The sequence below is a fragment of the Carya illinoinensis genome, chromosome 6, assembly GCF_018687715.1.
Source record: "Carya illinoinensis cultivar Pawnee chromosome 6, C.illinoinensisPawnee_v1, whole genome shotgun sequence".
In the NCBI taxonomy this organism is placed as follows: Eukaryota; Viridiplantae; Streptophyta; class Magnoliopsida; order Fagales; family Juglandaceae; genus Carya; species Carya illinoinensis.
In genome coordinates this window covers 40,566-61,939 of record NC_056757.1, presented here as the reverse complement: position 1 = coordinate 61,939, position 21,374 = coordinate 40,566, and the positions used below count along the sequence as shown (strand labels likewise).

The 21,374-nt window shown below is 37.1% G+C and overlaps 1 protein-coding gene and 1 non-coding gene across 11 annotated transcripts in view; both read right to left on the bottom strand.

The window, feature by feature from the left end:
• LOC122312852 overlaps positions 1 to 18,217 on the bottom strand; it is a 111,928-nt gene extending 93,711 nt beyond the window's left edge. For 2 of the 10 annotated variants that reach the window (XM_043127496.1, XM_043127498.1), the window contains exons 1-7: positions 17,830 to 18,070; positions 17,141 to 17,279; positions 16,714 to 16,791; positions 15,292 to 15,404; positions 14,924 to 15,017; positions 2,278 to 2,321; positions 1,765 to 1,833 (exon numbers count right to left, since the gene is read on the bottom strand). In XM_043127496.1, the coding sequence (XP_042983430.1) occupies positions 1,765 to 1,833; positions 2,278 to 2,321; positions 14,924 to 15,017; positions 15,292 to 15,404; positions 16,714 to 16,791; positions 17,141 to 17,279; positions 17,830 to 18,009 (717 nt within the window). In that variant the 5' untranslated portion in view covers positions 18,010 to 18,070. The other 8 variants (XM_043127497.1, XM_043127499.1, XM_043127500.1 and 5 more) reach the window with 7 other exon arrangements.
• Positions 18,218 to 21,267: 3,050 nt separating this feature from the next.
• Positions 21,268 to 21,374, bottom strand: LOC122314553. The gene has a single exon (XR_006243774.1). It is a non-coding gene; the product is annotated as a small nucleolar RNA R71 (small nucleolar RNA).

Below are 21,374 nucleotides of genomic sequence, written 5' to 3'. Positions count from 1 at the left end.
TTTAAAGGACATTTCTTTTGTTGATACCCCTATAGAGGTAAATGTCAAATACAGGAAAGATGAAGGGGATCCTTTAGATGATCCTACTCTCTATTGGCACCTGGTTGGGAGCCTTGTCAATTTGACCACTACTCGACCAGATATCTCCTAAGCCGTTCATGAGGTCAGCTAGTTTATGTCTTCTCCTCGGCATCTCCATCATGCTATGGTTTGCCGCATTATCCACTATCTTCAAGGGTCGCCTACTCGTGGGTTATTCTTTCCTACATGCTTATCTCTTCAACTTGTTGCCTATAGTAATGCTAATTGGGCTAGGTGCCTGGACACGCGTCGGTCTAATACGGGTTGGTGTATGTTCTTAGGTGATGCCTTAATTTCTCGGAAATGTAAGAAACAAGATCGTGTTTCTAAATCATCTACTAAGGCTAAGTATCGTGCCATGTCCACTACTTGTTCTAAAATTATATGACTACGCGATCTTCTTGAAGAGCTTTGGTTTCCTCAGATTCATTCTACCCCTCTTCATGCTGATAATACTAATGCTATTCAGATTGCAACCAAGCCCATATTCCATGAACGCACCAAGCACATTAAGGTCGATTGCCATTCTATCCGTGATATCTTGGAAAGTCAAGTGATATCTCTTCCTTACATTTCTACTGATCTCCAGGTGGTTGATGTCTTCACTAAAGCCATGACTCGACAGTGGCATCAATTTCTTGTTAGCAAATTGTTACTGGTTGACTTACCCGCATCAATTTGAGGGGGATGTTACTGCATATAATAAATGTTAATTCTTACCATGTATATATATTTGTTTATACTAGTTGTACAAGTAATATTCTTACCATGTATAGATGCTAATTCTTAGGGACTTATACATTAGAATTTACCATGTATGGTAATCCTTTCTTTCCTTATAAAGCACGGGCTGATTGCCTACTACTTAATGAGAATTACGCTGCACATAGCAGGAGTTTTTCCAAAAGCTCTCTTGGTATTCTTAGTTTCTCAATATTTTGACATATAAACCATAAAATAAGTATTTGATAAACGATACAATGATGTGATAAATTATATGTATGTCTTGTTACTGTTTTCCTCCATTGAAAACTTTGTTTACTTTGATTAATTTTTGCAAGAAGAGATCATGATGCCTAATTTGCAACATTTAACCTTTTTCAATACAAAATAAATATTTCAGTAAGTGCTCATAATCAAAATACATAGGATTAAACATAGAACATTTAGGTAGTCTTTGGCCACAAAGAATTTTCATCCCAAATATAAAATTCTCATCTCATCATTACAATTTTTTAAAATCTCCATATAAAATATAATAAAAAATTTAACTTTTTTCTTACTTTTTCAAATCCCAAAACAATAATAATAATAAAATATAATATTTTAATATTTAATTTTAAAACTCAAAATTCTCATCTGAGAAATCTCAGTAGCCAAGCAGAACCTTAGCACATAATAGAATGTACAAAACATCTCTAATTACTTTCAAACAAATTTGTTTAGATCTGATATAGATGATAATCTCCTATTCTTTTCTTTTGATTAGAAATTTTCTATAATAATAACCCCCAACCCTCACTTAAATCAGCATTTATTCCTAACCCCCTTATATTACACTAAATTAAAAAATAATTTTAATCCATCCCTATCTGTTTATTTGAAATCATTGAACTAAAGCATAGGACCATCATCATTAGGTGTAGTGAATGAATGGGAGTTATGTTAATGAAATAAACTTACCAAGTCACTCTGCATATCACAGTACATGACATGAAGATTTCTGATGGAGACTTGGATGCTGTCAATAATCTAGGGGAAAAAGGGAAGAACATCAACAGTGCTTTGGGATAAGGATAACTTCTTAAAAGAACAGTGTTTTTCTTTTCTTACCCCTTTTTTGACAAGAGGTCACATAAAACTTCAACAAAACATGAACAAAACAAAAATATACATGTGCCCCAAACATCTGTTTATGCATGTCTAATAACATCAAGAGTTATTCCTATTATGGCATTACTAATTTCAGGACTGATTGATCATGTATTAAGAGCTAAACTGGCTACAGGAATGGCTCATAAAATTATTATGGAGAACCTACATCATGGCCCAATGATCTTTTATACATTTTCCATGCTGATTCTGGACCTTATTGCATGAACTTGACCTGCAATCTGGCTACTAAAAAGGGGACAAGACACCAAAAGGCCAGCCTAAGCCACAAAAGCAACAAAAATAAGGCAAAAGTAATGTCACCTTCGCAGTAAGGTATGAGATAAATGTTTGTCCAGCCTGATTATCTGTAAAAATCAAATAAAAAATGCTACTGAGACCAAATGTCCAAAATAAATTGTGAAGCTCTTAATTAAATCACTTAATATGTTGATGTGAAAGTCTACCACATAAACATAATAAAAAAGTACTTGTGTTTCGACTTTTTATAACTGTAATGGGTTCCACAATAAGAGTTGTGTTTCCACACCCGCTTGTAAGTAGCAAAAATCTCATAAAAAAATATGTTTTTTTTTTTCTTTGAAGCATAAAAAGGGGGGAAAAGAATGGAATAGTTTGATTTAGCATAAGGTGATGGGCAACTACAGCTGTGTTATAAAAAGGCACAGGTGTATTTAAGCACAAAGACCTAGGAAAGAAAATAAAATAAAACTGAAATCAGAAAGAAATAATAACATCTAACAAACAAAGAATTAGACTACAAAACTTTAATCTCATGAAAGGATATGCATATGTGCATAGGCATCGCATAATAGAAGATTCAAGAGATGCTAAGCCAATCAAACAATAAATAGTCTGATCGATTGCCCAACAGAAGATACACTAACAACAGAATCAGAGGTATAAATCTTCTTTGTTGTTTAGCTTCAGGAGCAGATTTGAAGTTGCAGTCAGGTCTCTTAGTGCCTAACTCTTAACTTCAGGAATGGATCACCCATTCAAGAAGATTTCATTAACTCTATGTTTCCTATTTAACATAGGCTGAGGATGCGCCCATTTTTGCACATAGCTTCATGCATAATGCGCCGATGCTGAATGAGTTTCATAGCCGGGCAGGTCTTTTAATATGAGAGACTCTTCCCCATCATTCTCAGACACCAATTATTGGGTCAAACAAAAAATCATTAGTACCCTTGGTTCCATGAGGTGCAGCTCCCCCTAAATATTGAGGGACTGTCCCAAGTATCTACCGAATTAGCAATGGGAAAAGAAGGTTACATCTTAATAGAACCCCAAGGGGTTAGTTCAAGTGGTGAAGGCCTTGGTCTTGGGGTATCACTCCCCTCAAGGTCCAAGGTTCAACACCTCATCAGTTCAAACAATCTTTTGGGGCCACATCCCCTGTTGAAAAACCAGCAATTGAACCAGTTCCGTATAGGGAAACTTCCAAAGGTGTGGTGCACGGGACCGGGGTTTACTCTGCAAAGGTGGGTCCGAAGGGCCCTACCTTGGAGAGGTTCTCCGACATAAAAAAATTTTAAAAAAAAAAAAAGGCTACATCTTTATAGAGAGATCAACGTAAGCATGTTTTGGATAAAAGATAAGAATTTCATTAAAAAGCGCAAAAGACACAATCCAACTACGTGGGGGATTTATATAAAAAAGACATAAAGCGAAAATGATACCAAAACAATATGGTAAATTGAGTTCATTTAAGTCTATATAAGTTGCCCAAACAAAGAGTATTGAAGAAAAACTTCTCAAGTTCCTCCATTGTCTATTCATGATCCTCAAAACTTCTATCAATCTTTTCGCTCCAAATACACCATATGGGGCAAATAGGAACCATCTTCACATTGCTGCAAGTTTTGGACTATCACTTCATCATCTCTAAGAGTCAAAAACGTCCAATACTCTTTTGGGCATGACCCAAGCCAAACTAACCTGGCTATCTGTAATGCCCCATTCTCCTAGGGTTATGAATAAAGTCGTTTTAAAAAAATCTCAAGAAACTGGTGTTACAATTGGTATCAGAGCCCAGGTCGAAAGATTCTGTAGACTTTTTCAAGGTAAAAGAGAGGAAATTTTTTTGCAAAGACTGAAGTTTTTACAAGGAAAAAGAAATTTTGGAAAATAGAAAAGAAAGAGGAAAGGAAAATATAGGCAAAAGTCTCCCCAAGGCATGTTTTACCCTACAGTAAGTGTATTTAACTAATATATTCATCAAAAAAAAAAAAAGTGTATTTAACTAATATTGTTATTGTTTTAATGAAAATTTTGAATGATATTTTTGGACACATGCATGTCTATAAAGGCACCAACTACGTGATGGGCCATTAGCGAATGAGGTAAGGGAGTTTCTCAAGGATGAGGTAAGGGAGTTTCTCAAGGATGAGATTGTAACACCCCGACCCAATATTAGTAGGGATGAATTATGGATAATTTTATTGGGATTGAATTTAGTATTAATGGGCCAAGATTTGAGAAGCCCAATTGAGATTTATTGAATAAATTTGAATTGGTTACAGTCCTAGAAATTATTATGGTGGATTATGGGGTTTTTATTGGGCTCCATAATGAGGTTAAAGCGCATTAGACCAAGAGGGCCTATATGAAACTGGCATTAGGATGGAGAATTTATTTAAAGCCCATTAAAATTAGACCTAGCCCAAGGCCCAAGCCCAAACTACCCAAAACCTCAGACCCCCCTGGTGATATATGTAACGGGCCCATATGGTATAACCATGCATTACATGAAGGACTTCAATCTTCTCCCTAGGGTTTGTGCCACATCATCCATATGTTCCTCCCTCCATCACTCAACTCCTCCCATGTAGCCTAATGATAGCACAAGAATTTCCATAAGACCACTTAAGCCACAGCCGCACACAGCCAACGAAAGCCACCAGCAACCAACAGAGCAGCCCTCACGTTGCCTAGCCCCTTTACATCACCTGTGCACAGCAACATCATGTAGAAACTGCAAGACATCGTGCATGGCAACCTCAACGCCACGTACAGTCTCAAGCCACTACCCAACACCACAACCATGCACCATCCAATCTCTCCCGGACCCACGGCCAGAGTTGACATCTAGGGTCACCAAAACCATTGGCAACAACAATGCCCATCCACCTTAGCTGTCGCCACCACTCGTGCGTAAAAACATGAGGTGTAGCACACTGCCAACCCACAACCTTCAGTCGCACTGCTGCCCTCCACATCCAACAATGCATCAACCTCACACAGCAAGCCCCTGTTCTAGCCAACTAAAAACAAAGCAATCCCGCACGACCCCCACTGCTGTAAACAATGAAGTCCAATAGATGCAGGCCACGCAAGCGACATCCCCTTAGCCCATGCACGATAGCCACCTTCATCCTCCCCCACAGTTGCTCGCAATTCAACCGTAGGTACACCCTGCCTGGTCAACGCTATTACTTGCCGAATAGAAAGCCACCACCGTCAAACGCCGCCCAGTTGACGTCTAGCACCACTATCCATAGCACACACATTGCCTAGTATTCAGCTTCGCCCCAAAAATATTGGATTAATGTTACCAGGTAAGTAGCATGCTACTTTGTTTTGCATGAAAAAGTGTGTTCATCTATGCTATGCACAGCCAATTCAAGGTTAGCCCCTACTTATGAACCCTCAATGGATTACGGAGATATGCTTATGAATGAAATTATGTATGTTACACTGATTGGGTTATTATTAGAATAAATGTCATGTCATGAAATTCATACATATGCTATGTAATGCTTAAGTGACATTAAAAAATGCTTAGATTATGTTATGCAATGCTCACTTTCAAAAAAAAAAAAAAGATTATGTTATGCAATACTTATGAGATGTTATGCTATGTAAAGCTTATAAATATGCCACGTTTAATGCTATGTCATGCATATGAGTATGACATGTCATGAAAGTCAAAAATTCAACATGTTTACATGCATTATGATAAAATAAGTAAGAAATCATATGAACATCATACGAACGATAAGTAAGCTTTAAAAATTGACCTCATGTTATGGGTGGATGTACAAGCCATGAAGCGTGGTCCACCACATGTTCTGCTATGATGTATGCGATGACACAAACCTAAGCGTGCTCCACCATTTGCTATGCTATGATGTATGTGTTACGTATATAATTTAGGCCTTTCTATATTTAGATCGTATAGCAGAGAATTAGGCTGGCTGTAAATAGACTTAACGTGGGAAGCTTAGACACTTAACGTGTACAAAGAAACCGGCAAAAGTTAGGCACTAAATTTACTTTGAAATATCTAGCAACATTGTAACTCTTTTCTATAAATAATGAAAGAAACCTAATGGAAGGGGTATTTAGACCAAAATTCACATGGTATCAGATCCCCTAACCTGATATTCATCTCTGAGGTCTTAATCCTTTGTGTGCGACGGAAAGAATTTTTTTTCTTTCCCTGTTTCGGCAAGTTCCATCTTGCTTTGGGTGTGTCAGTTCTTTCTGTGGTGACCCATTTTGTGAGCTCACTATTCTGTGGCAGTCGACCTCCTCTATGGTGGTGTTCGACTTTCTCTGTGGTGGTTAAGTGACTATCAGCGTCTTCTATGAGTGGCTGAGTGATTGTCGGCGTCTTCTATAAGTGGCTATGGGCTGTCGGCATCTTCTATGACCATCGGCGACGTCTCCGGGTGGTTGTGTTGCAGTCAGCCCTCTCTGTCGATGCTCCAGGTGCTTTCGCAAGTGCTGGACAGGTTTTTCTTTTCGCACTTCTGGCCTTTTTTTTCTTTCCGCCATGGGATTTTGATACCTGTTTGGGCTCTCTATGCTGGTTGAGTGGGTATCGGGGCTTATTTGATTGTTACTTGGGCTCTTCATTTGATTCATAATGCCGTGGGACTTGAGCTGTTCATTTGTTTCTGGGCTCCTTTGTTGTGGGTTGTTATTTTTGGCGTTAATTAGGCTTATTCTTGCTGTTTAAACTTGGGCCATCCATTTGTTCTCTTTCCCTCGGTTTATTTGATTGGATTTGCTGCTTGGGCTTATTTCTTCTAGTGCCTTTCATCATGTCTATTGAAAATACTATTATTAGATTTACTAAAAAGAATTTCCCTACGAGGGAATTTTAATTTAAAATATTTTTGAAAGGAAAAGAATTATCAAATCATATTGATAGTTCTACTAAGGTTCCCGCTGATAAAAAAGAATTTTCTCAATGGGAGGTCGATGATGCTAGGTAGTCTCTTGGCTATTGGGGACAATTAGGTCTCACCTCGTGACCAATCTTCGTTGTTTTACTACGGCTCAAGCTATGGGATTATCTTCACCGTATTTACCACCAAGATCATAGTGCTTGGAAATTCCAATTAGAGTTGGAAATTCATAATTATAGTCAAGGCAATTTACCTATTGCACAATTTTATTCTGGTTTTATTAACATTTGGAGTGAAAATTCTACCATTGTTCATGCTAAGGTTCTAACTACAGCCCTCGCGGCTCTTCAAGCAGTTCATGTTGAGAGTAAACGTGATCAGTTTTTAATGAAGTTTCGACCCGAATTCGAGCCCATTCGAGCTGGTTTATTGAACCGTAATCCAGTTCCTTCTTTGGATATTTGTTTGGGAGATTTATTGTGTGAAGAACAACGGTTATCCACTCATATGGGTATAACTTCTGAGAAGGTCTTCTCTGAGACTATAAATGTAGCCTATGCAGCACAAGGGAGAGGGAGGAACAAGTTGCAAGGAATTTAGTCATATTACTCGCAACTGTCCTAAGAAAGTTTGCAACTAGTGCAAGAACAAGGGCCATATCATCAAAGACTGTTAAGTACGGCCTCAGAATCGCCAACCCCAAGCTTTTCAGGCTTCTGTTCACTCCTCTTCTTCTTCTTCTGCGCCGCCTACTGTAAGCTCTGATTCATCTATTCTAACACTTGCAATTGATTGTGTCTGCTTTTACGGCCTTAGGCCTGCAAGGTACAAATACTAACTCAACTTTTTGGATTGTTGATTCGGACGCTTCTAATCATATGACTAGTAATACGACCGGCCTCCACGGTGTTCATAAGTATAGAGGCACGCAAAACATTCAGATCGCTAATGGCAATACTCTTTCTATTACTACTTTTGGTAATCTAGGCTATTCATTTCACGATATTTTTGTCTCTCCTAGATTGTCTACCAATTTGATTTCTGTTGGACAATTGGTAGATAATAATTGTGATGTTCACTTTTCTCGTAGTGGTTATCTTGTGCAGGATCAGGTGCTAGGGACAGTGATCGCGAAAGGGCCTAAAGTAGGACGTTCATTTCCCTTCCAGTTTTCTATTCCTAATGTTGTTTCTCTTGCTTGCACGACTACTGCCAATACTAATGAAGTCTGGCATAAGAAATTAGGTCATCCTAATTATGTTGTCTTGACTCATCTTATGAAACATGATTTTTTGTGCAATAAAGATTCCTTTTCTTCTTCTCCTATATCTTTTGATTGTGCTACTTATCGTCTTGGTAAAAGTAAAACTTTACATTTTCCTGTGCATGGTAATCGTGCTTATTATACTCCACCAACTATAAGGAAGATTCTTTAGGAAAGAACAACCCACGTGTAGAGTTTCCCTTTCCAAATATCGGATAATGCGACGAACAGCGGCTAAATGAAAATGTCGGGGAGCCTGCATTAAGGTTCTGCTTGGCCACTGAGAATTCTCATATGAGAATTTTGAGTTTTAAGATTAAATATTAAAATATTATATTTTAATATTATTATTATTTTGGGACTTGAAAAAGTTAAGAAAAAGTTGAATTGTTTATTATATTTTGTATGGGAATTTGGGAAAGTTGTAATGATGATATGAGAATTTTGTGTTTGAGATGAAAAATTTAAATGGCCAAACAGTACCTAATTGACTAACTTGTTGCACAGCAAAAGAAATGTCAGGACAAGTAATTGTCACGTAGTTCAAACTCCCGACAAGCTGCCGATACAAGGATGGATATGATAGAAGTTCACATTCCTCCTGACGAAACTTAAGATTTACCTCCAAGGGAGTAAGAACAAACTTACCCGATTGGAGACCAGCCAATGAAATCATTTCCCGCGTGTATTTATGCTGGTATAACAATATACCAATCGGAGTAAGCTGCAGCTCAAGGCCAAGAAAGTACTGTAGGGGACCAAGGTCTTTCATGTGAAAAGAGGCCTTGAGATGCTGTTGTAATTGCTTAATTAACTCAGTATTGGAGCCAGAAATCACAATGTCATCAACATATACCAAAAGCAATACAATTCCTGCAGAAGTCTTGCAACGAAAAAGAGAGGAATCAAATTGACTCTGAGTAAAATGAAAAGCAAGCAGTGTAGAGCGAAATTTATCAACCCATGCACGCGGAGCCTGTTTCAGTCCATACAAGGATCAGCGTAGCCAACAAACCTCTGAGAAAGGTGTAGCAAACATGCCAGGAGGTAGAGACATATAAATTTCTTTCTTCAAATCCCCATGTAAAAAAGCATTATTCACATCCATCTGCCGGAGATACCACCCTTGCGATGCAGCAAGTGCCAAGATAGTCCACACAGTAGTCATTTTGGCAACAGGTGCAAATGTCTCTTCATAATTAATATCATACTCCTGTCGGTTCCCAAGAACCACGAGACGGGCCTTATATCTGCACACTAAGCCATCAGCTTGAAACTTGATTGAGTACACACATTTACAACCAATAGGTTTGACAACAGAGGGACAAATCACAAGATCCCAAGTGTGATTGTCTTGAAGAGTTTGGATTTTCTTCTTGCATGGCCTGCTGCCAACATGCTTGGGTGGCTGCCTGGGTATAAGAGTCATGAACAAAAACAAGATCAAAAGTGGAAGTAAGCGAGATATGAGGAAAACCATATATATCCGGTGGATGTGTAACCCGGTTGAAGTGTCAAGGTATAGGAACCACAGAATCAGATGACGGATCAGTGTCTGGAATGGGCATTGAAGGAAGGGGAAGATGTCGATGATGCACCATACCTGGTTTAAATCGCTCAATGGAAGAGGACACATCGTCAAAAGTAGGAAGAAGTGTAATAGGAGAATCAGAAATAACCTGAGACTAAAAGAAATATTAATTTTCAAATAAAATCATATTCCGTAAGATTCGGAACTTGTTTGCATGAGCATCATAACAAACAAATCATTTCTGAGTAGGACTATATCCCATAAAGGCACACATAATAGATTGTGTAGCAAGCTTATGATGCTCAACAGGTGGCAGATGAACAAAACTAACACACCCAAAAGTATGAAAGGATTGATACTCCGAGGATATGCCAAATAATCGAAAATAGGGAGAATCATAATCTAGAGTAGCAGTAAGCAAACAATTGCTGATGTGCGGATACTCGTCGCTCTATTATTGGTTGGTGCATGTTCTTAGGCAATGCACTCATTTATTGGAAAAGTGAGAAGCAAGACAAAGTTTCCAAGTCCTCCACTAAGTCTGAGTATCGTGCTATGTCTTTGGGGGTTATTGGGTGAACTTAGTTTTCCTCGGCTGCATTCCACTCCTATTCATGCTGATAATACCAGTGCTATTCAGATTGCCGCTAATCCTGTCTACCATGAGCGTACCAAACATATCGAAGTCGATTGCCACTCCTTACGTGAATCCTTTGACAAATATGTGATTACTCTCCCTCACATTTCCACTAAATGTCAAATTGCAAACATATTCACTAAAACTCTTTATCGACACCGGCATCAGTTCTTGGTGGACAAATTGATGTTTCTTGATCCACCAGCATCAATTTGAGTGGGGATGTTACATATATAATTTAGGCCTTTCTATATTTAGATTATATAGCAGAGAATTAGGCTGGCTGTAAATAGACGTAACATGCGAAGCTTAAACACTTAATGTGTACAAAGAAACCGGCAGAAATTAGGCTCTAAATTTACGCTGAAATATCTAGCAACATTGTAACTCTTTTCTATAAATAATGAAAGAAGCCTGATGGAAGGGGTACTCAGACCAAAACTAACAGTATGTGGTGACATGGACCTAAGCATGCTCCACCATATGCTATGCCATGATGTATGCATTGACACAGAGTTAAGTGTGCTCCAACATATGTAATGCTATGATTATGTGGTGCCACGGACCTAAGCGTGATTCACCATATGATTTATGGGATCAACAACAATTGGACCAATGCACATATGTTATGATGACCACTATACAACTGAAAGATGGGATTAATAAGTTAGGCGTAGAGTCAGTCATTCATTCATCCATGTTACATGTATTGCCATGATTATTTCTTAAATTCCGCCTAAGTTATTGATGAATGATCTATATGCTATGTGTATGTATAACGATGCATAATGTCAAGTTTACAGTATGATATACTATTACTGAGTCTTCAACTCATTTTTGTTTGTTCTTATGTTTTAACCATCCCAAGTGATGATCTTTATGAGGATGGAGCTACAGGACGGAACTTGGCCTAGGGAGACGAGGCAGAGGTCTAGACAATTTATGACATGTTAAGTTTCATGATTAAAGATTGACGTTATTTATTTATAGAATATTTTGCATCTAGCACTTCGTTAAGAATAAAAACTTTTAAGTCAAGGTTAGTAGCACATCAGTTCCCCCAGATTTTTTTAAAACGACTTTATTCATAACCCTAGGGGAATAGGGCGTTACAAAATCATTGCACTATTCACAAATATATGTTTTTTATGTAGATTTATATAGTGAGAATCTTAGTTCACCGAATACTCTTCCATGGAAAGGGACTTCTGTCATTGGGAATAACGTCATTAAGGAATGAACGGACATTGAAATTCCCTTTCATGGAAGGGCCCAAAGAAGCTTGTTTTCACCTTTCTTCTCAAACTAGTAAAATATCACACATTAAAGAATGCAGCAGAGGCATCCACCTCCCAATCATAAGATGCTCTAATAAAGCTTACATTCCACTAGGTGAGGTCGCTAGAAATCTCCAAATGATCAGCTATTGAAGAATTCTTAGCAAAAGCATTATTGTACATGTAATAACCTAGATTGAGTATAAGAAACTGATGAATGGGATCCTACATTATTTGGGAATAAGAAGTTCCTGTCATTTATAATAATTCCACATTGTTCTAATTGTAACATTGATAGATCCTTTGGAAGTATAGGCCTAGATGTAGCTTGGGCATTCCTTGGACCATTGTTGGTATCATAGCCAATTCCAACCAGAAGTATGGGACGCAGCCATGCCACCATGATGGAGTGACCTGACGAGGGCATTAAGAATTTTAAGGATGGAAGATTATAATACTTCAAATTGAGTATAGGAATGCACTTAATGAGATCCCGCATTGCTTGGAAAAGAGGGAGTTCTTGCCTGTTATAATGATTACAAAGGGCTCTAATTGTAGCATTGACCAATCCTTTTGGAGTATAAGCTTGGATGTGGCTTTATTCTTTCTGGGGTTCATTAGAAATGGAATTAGAGTCAATCTCAACCAAAAATGTGGGACTTAAATTGTGTCACCTATAATGCAATGGCCTAAAAAGGATGTCAAAACTTTAAGAAGTGAAGATTGCAATACCCCAGATTGAGTATAGGAAGGTGGTGAATGGGATCTCACATCGCTTGGAAATAAGAAGTTTTACCTTCATAATAATTCTAAGGGACTCCAATAGTAACATTTTTTTATTGGTAAAAAGAAATTTATTAAGCCACATAATTAGACATAGTCCAAGTACATAGAGAGTATACAAGAGAAAACACCTAATTACAAGCTAAGAACTAGAAAAAGCAACAATCATGAAAACAGGTACCATCCAATACAATAGACGATGCCCAAAGTAACAACTTATGGAAAAAAAATCCCTAACCCTTCCCAATGAGAGCTCTCTATCTCTGAAACAATGGTCGTTCCTCTCATTCCCTATACACCACATAAGACATAAGGGAACCATATTCCAAATGGCTGCAATTTGGCTATTATCCTAAGTTCCTCTCCAACAGGCCAATAGATCCACCACTCTCCTAGGCATCACCCTGACAATACCAATCTTGTTAAAAATATCGTCCAAACCTTTGCCACTTCACAGTGGAGAAGTAGATGATCCATAGATTCTCCATTCCTTGACACATAAAGCACTAATCTATAATAATTAGACCATGCTTCCTCAAATTATCTATAGTCAGAATTTTCCCAAAAGATGCCAACCAACCAAAATAGCAACCTTGAGAGGCAGGTACTTTGCTTCTCCAAATGCACTTCCAAGAAAAATCATTAGAGAGTTGATACAACAAAACCTAGTACAATGATCTGACCAAAAAGTTCTTGTTCCCGGGATGAATTCAAAGGAACCTATCCTCCCCACCACTCTCCCTATTCAAGACATACAACATGCTGTAAAAATCTGAGATGTCCCCCACCTCCCAATCATGTACAGCTCTAATAAGCCTCACATTCCACTATAAAGAGCCATTGGAGTTGTACATAGAATCTGCCACATTAACGAGTCCTTTTGGAGTATAATCCTAGATGTAGGTTAGGCCTTCCTTGGGTCATTACAATACACATCTGAGAAAGCTTCCATGAGAGTCTTACCATCACACCACAAATCATGCTAGATTTTCATCACAGCTCCATCTCGCACTTCATTTAAATCTAATATGGTTAGAGAACTTCCCCCCCTCATTTACTTATCAAAAAAATAAAAACTTGCCCCCTCATTTTCTTATGTTTGTTTGTAATGCCACCCCATAAGATCCTTGAACCTAATTAGAACACACCCACCCCATAAGCATCCATATTTAGAATCTACAACTAACCTCCACAAAGCCTCTCTCTCATTCCAATATCTACAAAGCCACTTCCCCCGTTAGTGCAAGATTAAACAAGAGCAAGTTCCTAACTCCTAATCCACCCTTAAAGACTGAAGTAAATACTTTAGCCTAGTTTGCTAGGTCAAATCTAACCTCCTCACCTAACCCACCCAGAGGAAGTCCCATTACAGCTTCCCTATGCAATTACTCACAATAGAAGGAAGTGGAAATACAGACAAAATATGTAGGGAAGTTAGAAAGAGTGCTCATAGTTAAGAGCAATCCAACAACCTTTGAACAAACCCATTCTCTTCAAGCCAACCAGGTGTAATAGACATCCTTGAGTCCCCTCAATAACCTCATTCCAAATTGCCTTGGTCTTGAAAGTGGCCCCCAAAGGAAGTCCAGAGGCTTCTTCGGTGCCAGGTTCTTTCAAATCAAATCATACATTCGCATAGCCAAAAGTGCCTTTCAAGGCCTAAAAGATGCATGGTAGCAAACATAAGAAGACACACTTGCAAGCCTAGCCCATGAATTCTTCTAAAATTAAGTTAGAACATCAATCCCCGAAAGTTAAGTAGCATGCAGCATCGCTAAAGATCAAAGCAATTAACAAAATGCTAAAAGATACATATTCAGGACACTTTGCCCAATGCATAGGAGAGTCGACTGTGATAAAATAAATAAACCATGTAGCACACTAGGTAGTGTGATTGTGTAGAGTTCAAAATGAAATTAAAAATATTTAGAGTTCAAAATCTTTATTATATTAAACAAAGAATTTGGTTTAACAATCCTCCAATTATGAAGGTTCCATTGAGCCTCCTTAGCAAAATTCTACAAGATTACCACAGTTCACTTACAATTGTGATATTTAAATATTTTAAAACAGTGATATTTAAATATTTTTACTTGTGTTATAATCAAATAATGAAATTTTTCTACGGCTAAAAACTACTTATCATCATGCATCCAATTGCATCAGTACTCCAAAAAAAAAAAATGTGGTAGTGTATTTATAAGAACCAAAAAAGTTATTCTTACTTAAAAAAAGAAATAATAATAAAAAACAATAATAAAAAAGGAGCACAAAATAATGTATGGACATGTGAAAATGGAAGTAAAATAAGCTCACCACATACGCATCTTGATAATTTGGCCAGCTCTGCCGCAGCAAGTTTAGCCTTTTTTCCAGCAAACTCTCTTTTCTCAGCAGCATTCAAGCTCCACTACCACAAAGGAAAAATGGTTTGAAGATAACTTGTTCATTTTTTCATAAGTAATTTTTTTTATAAGTAAAAGGTGAAAGTAATTAACCCCTAGAAATATATAAAACAAACTAATATCGTTTGTAAGATACTTTCCTTAATTACCTTGTTTGCTACTTAAAAGCTAGATGATTTATCCCCAAAAAAAAAAAAAAAAAAGGCTAGATGCAAAACCAAATTTTATTTCCTTATTTCGAATGGAGATTTTCTTTCTCAAAAAACATTTGAAAATCACCTCATGATCATCCCGCTGGGATGCACAAACAAATACATCCTCTAAAATAATAATGATGGGGTCCCATCCAAGCTTTTTCCATGGAATTTTAATGCTTAACCTCCCAAGCCGACCTATCAAATAAACACATGGTTAGACATACTTGGCAAGAATTAATACAACATCCAAGAAACTTGGGTGAGGAAAACATTAAGCAGTGTGGGTTAGGCTCAAAACAACAGAAATTAAGGTACAGAGTAAACTCAATTGAACCTTTGAAGAAGACACGACGAGGGTCTGATTTTAGGTTAAATTAAAAGTTCTAAATCAACAAATGCATTTCAGTCCAATATCATGAATATGTTATTGCCATTTAAAAACAGCCCCAGTTAGCCCACAGATGCATTATGATTTCAGCTTCGAGATTACTTGCAGCCAAGTCAAATACAAAAATTTTTGCTACCCTGATCCAGTTCATCATACATCTAATTTTCTCTCTTTTTGTTTATTTAGCTTTCTTTGCTACCTTAAAAGTCTCCTCCTTCAAGTAGATAATATTTCACACTCCATTTTCTAATTGCTCCACTGCTTACTTTGATCTAAAACCACCAAGATGTCCTCAAGCTCAAAGACTTTATTCCATAACATTCCAAGAACAATCATCTTCTGCATGCATAGGAGATGGTCTTGTATATGTCCCATAAACTTCGGCTCTTGCCTATTCTCAAGATCAATAAAATTTTGTTCACCAACAGAATAAAAGAACAATCATCTTCGATTCTTAATGTTTTACTTTCAAAGTGTTCTTAAGTCATCAATCCTCATCTTTTCAAAATGATTTTTTTTATAGGTATGCCAACACTACAAACATCATTGCTCAATAACTTTATGATTCCTAACATATCAATATCAAGAAAGAATAAAGTGCAAGATTCCAGCACCATTGTTTAAAAAAAAAAAAAAATACCAAGAAACATTTTTTTTTTATGCCAGGGAACCCCTCCAAAGCAGGGCCCGAACCTTCGGACCCACCCCTGCAGAGAAAACCCCAATCTCGTGTACCGCACTCTCGGAAGTTTCCCTACATGAAACTAGTTAAAACACTGGCTTTTCACTAAGGGGTATGGCCCCAAAGGATTGTTTGCACCCATGAGGTGTTGAACCTTGAACTTTAAAAGAAGTGATAACCCAAGACCAAAGCATACACCACTTGGGCCAACCTCTTTGGGTTCATTACCAAGAAATATTGCACAAGCGTTTTATTTATTTTGATGCTTATATAACTTTAATGACAAGTAAAAATGGCAATAAATCATCCACGTGGCAATCTTTTGTGTGATGCAAAACATTCTTTTTTCATTAAAAGGGACAAAGTTCATGAGAAACTCCAGTTTGCAATTTCAAAAAAAATCAATTCATTGAAAGAGGAGGATGTCACAATACCTTGCTTTAAAGCAAATGGCAGCTGCAGATAATCAAAGGCTTCAAGAATAAGCTCTACATTCTCCAACAATACTTCCTCTACATGACAACATGAAATTGACTTCTAATATCAGTTGATCAACACTTGATAACAACAATGTTTCAGGTGATGGGATACTACAGAAGTTTAGATTTGAATAGGAGATTTCATTGAAAACTGTAATTCTGCTTCCTGCAATCAAATTCTCATTCCACTACCACTTAAAGTAATCTCGATTGAGTATAATTTTGCCCATGAAACCTTCAAAGAAACTTCCACAAAGATCCTACATCATTATTAGTGAGGACTACTTCGTAGATACCAAAAACAAAATACCGCCGGTAAAGTATAGATTGGTTTGTATTTGTACTAATTTAAGAAACATTAAACAAAGAAAGAAATCATTACCATTCCACAGGGTGATTTTAAGCTGTTCTTTCTGAATATCTTTGACGTATCGGCCAAGATATCCCAAGAGTAGTTGCCGAACAAGTCCCTCAAGCATTTCCCCTCTTATATGTCTCTCTCGCTTCCTCTTCCTCTTACTCTATCTCATAATACTAATATCAGCTTTGATGATGATGATGATGATGATGATGATGATGATGATGATAATTGTTATTATAACATAAATGATACACCAGAACAGATTTGGAACTTGCAAACAAGAAGGGAGAAAAGCAAATACACACACAGATGTGCTGAATTGCTGGAAGAAACATCATAGAGGTGCCCATAGATAGAGATATACCAAATCAAAAAGATTAGTATTTTTTTATTAGAACCTATCAATGCGGAGGCCGAAGTGGGTTTTGACATGAAACTTCCCCACATCCGCACTGGGCAGATAATAAAATCCACCCCCGTCTTCGCCTCCGCAGTGGACGGATAAATCCCGCATGCGGATAATTGTACATATCCGCCCGCCATATTATTTCTTTTCTTTTGCTCCGATTCCCCGCAAAAATGCTTAGTAACCGAAATATAAATCCCAAACAAACAAAAAATTAGCAAAAACTCACATACTAAGAAATGGGAAACTGCCTTGAGAAATCAAATAAATCTGGGAGATGAGAGAAGAGTCGCCTATGGAGTACTTGTTCGGCGAAGAAGACCGTGGGTAGGCGGTGCGGCGGTGAAGAGTTTGCTCTGGGTTCCCTGGCAGGGGGCAAGGCTTCGGCCAGGAGTTTTCTTGAACGAGACGAGGTTTCGATGCTGTAACGATGAGAGAAAAAATATACAAGATTAACCAAATCCGTAGTTGCACCAAGTAGCATGCAGCATGTTTAGTAACGATGCAAATTTTTTACACGGTGCTTGAACAAGAAGCTAACAAAATTTAAAGAAACCTACAAAATGTAAAGAAGGTTCCTTCAAAAAAAGGATGCTTCTATGAGAGCTGTTGACTATTTTGAATGTGTGTAATTAGTCTGTTTTTAGATAAAATTTAAGACCGAATCAATATATATTGATTTTGTATTTTTCAAAATCAACAAAAAGAGATTCTAGCTTATCACTTCCCAAATACCTTTAAATAATATTCTATGGTTATATGCTAAGGACTTTAATGAAATTACATGCCAAGCTAAGAAAGTTGGAGCTGCACTAAGACCCTTCAAGCAAATAGAGTCTTTTAGGAAAGCCTTGGATTTTTGTTCTCTCGGTAAGATTGTAACAAAGGGCCCTAATTTTACTTGGTCAAACAATATAAGGGATAGAGAGTTTACAAATGAGAAGTTGAATAGAACTGTTGCAAATGAGAATTGGAATCAATTTTTCCCAGATTCCTACTATTATGTTTTACCTACTATTAAATCAGATCACAGTCTCCTCTAGATAGTTTTTGAACAAAAAGAAAGAAGGTTTAGAGGAAAGACTCATCTATTCAGATATGAACCTTCATGGAATTTGAAAGAAGATTGTTCCAAGGTAGTCCAATAGCATGACATAGACCTTCATGTGTTTCTTCTGATGAACCGGGCATTTGTAGGAAGATCCAAGCATGTTAAGATGCATTGAAACAATGGAACCAAGTTTCAAATAGGAGGACAATTGGTGATATTAGAGAAAGAATGGTTAGGATTTCACTCTTGCAAGGCATAACAGATGTAGCTCAGAATTCCACGATCATGCACCTACAAAAGGAAGTGGAGAGCCTTTTAGAAGAAGATGAGCTTAAGTGGGAGCAAAGAGCAAAGCAGCAGTGGTTAGCACATGAGGATAGAAATACTACTTTCTACCACATGTTTGGTAATCAAAGGAAAAAATCAAATTTTTTTCAAGCATATTATTGACAATGAAGGAGTGCTACACCCAGAGCAAGCCACTATAGGTGACATTTTTAATTCTTATTTCACATGTTTGTTTCAATCCTCTAGCCTTGCAGGGATTGATAGTTGTTTGCTTCATTTGGAGACCAAAGTCACTCCTGCTATGAACAATATGATTCAAGCTTATTTTTCTGAACTAGAGGTGAAAGAAGTTATTTTTCTAATGGCTCCATTAAGCTCTTTAGGACGTGATGGATTTCTTGCTCAGTTCTATCAAAATCTTTGGGAGGATGTTGGAAAGGATGTGATATAGTGATAATAATGTATTAAATAAGCATAAAGTTGAGGAAATTTCATATTAACATGTTACATGCTTGTTTAATACATTAAAATAGAAGTAAGAAAGGTTGAGGCATGACTAAAAGAAAAATCATGTTTTTTTTTTTTTATCTATTCAAATCACACTTAAGGACATGGTAGTGTATTTCAGAAATATTCATGTTTCACTAACATCTCTTGCTATCTCTCTCTTTTATGTTTTCATTTCTAGCCCTAACCTCCAATGATGAATTGCACGAAATAGGAGGGGATAACCAACTACTCATGGAAGATTCGTGAGAGGGAGTGGAGGAGAGCCATGAGGACAAGGATAAGAAGGAGAGTATTCAAAGAGCATAGACACACACGGGAGAAGTCTCGTTCTCAAAGTAGATTTTCGAGATTTTTATTCTTTTCTAAAAAATGTAGTCTGTTATGCTTTGTTTTGGTTTTCATCGTTTTGAAATATACTATGTGTGAGTAATTTCCTAAAACCTAGGCTCGAGAATCCTTTGAATGGGTTGTGTTTCCTAGGGTTTGTGATTTTTCATTGTATTTAGCAAGTGGTATCCAAAGAATTTTCTACCATCTATTATATGATATTGTTTTTAAGGTTTGCTTACTAATCTTTGGTTCATCGTAAGATTCTGGTTTTTGTTAATACACTTAATGACAATTTGGTATTAATTTTGATGGAGGTTTTTTCAGAAATTATATTGTGCATGCAAGATTCATTTACATCATCCAAACACTTTATTCTTGGCCGAAATAGTATTTGAAGGAAATCGAGAAGTCCTAACCCTTTTTGTGAAATCAATCTATGAAATGGAACCCGCAACCTAGGTGTTTGACAAAAGTTTTCTTAGACATTAAAAATTATTTTAAAGTCATTCTTGAAACTGCAAAGTTTAGGTATCATTGAAAGTACCCAACAAGATTCAGCAGAGTAGATATATTGTTCCAACTGAAAGAAAAGTGAATTAAATCATATCATTCTCATTTCTATGCATACTGAGTCAAACTCAATAGTTGAGGGTTTGTTTCATTCCTTAATCCTTTTTCACCATCATTCTTTCCAAATTTTTAGCAATAAGAACATCCTCATTTTGACTACAAAAGCATCACGATTAAGTTCTTCAAAGCTTTAATCCCTATGAATTCGACCTTGGGACTCTCCCTAAAAACAGTCTCACACCTTCTACACTTGATAGGAATTTTGATTGGAGATACAAGTTTTTGGCGTCATTATCGGGGATTAAAGGAAAGAACAACCAAATGCTATTGTGAGGATGTGTGATTGAGTTGAACCTCTTCACACTCTGGTGACATCTGATTATATCTTTTACATTAGAATCTTTTTCTTCCTTCCTTCTTATTTTATTGTGCTGTTATTCTTTTTACTCATTGCTAGCAATTGTTTACTTTCTATTGCACACCTCTGGTGTCTATTTGGTGAGGTCAGTTGGGTTATTGCATGTCTATTTGGAAATGAGGCCACACATCTCGTTTGGTCATAACAGTCTGTACCATGTTCAAACTATGAATCCCTTTCATTTGATTCATCTTTTGAGGAATCTAATACCATGGTTGAAGAAGAGAACCCTTAGGGATTACTTGTTGCCTATTAGAACTAGTTCATCCTCATGCATCATCCAACTCTTAAATGCGAACAACTTCAACTTTAAACCTGTCATGATCCCTTTGATACCTCATTTCCATGGGACAGAGTTTGAGAACCCACACTTGCATATCAAAGAATTCAAGGAAGTGTTCCATATTCATTGATAGGACTTGCACTAAAGATGTGATTAGGCTTAAGTTGTTTCCATTTTCATTAAAGGACAAAGCCAAAACTTGGTTGAATTCCTTAAGGCCTAGATCCATAGGGACATGGTAGGAAATGCAAATTAAGTTTCTAGAAAATTTTTTTCCTATGCACAGAACTAATGCATTAAAAACACAAATCATGAATTTTGCACAAAAAGATAATGAACTTTCTACCAATGTTGGGAGAGATTCAAGGATTTGCTTAATACTTGCCCCCATCATGGGTA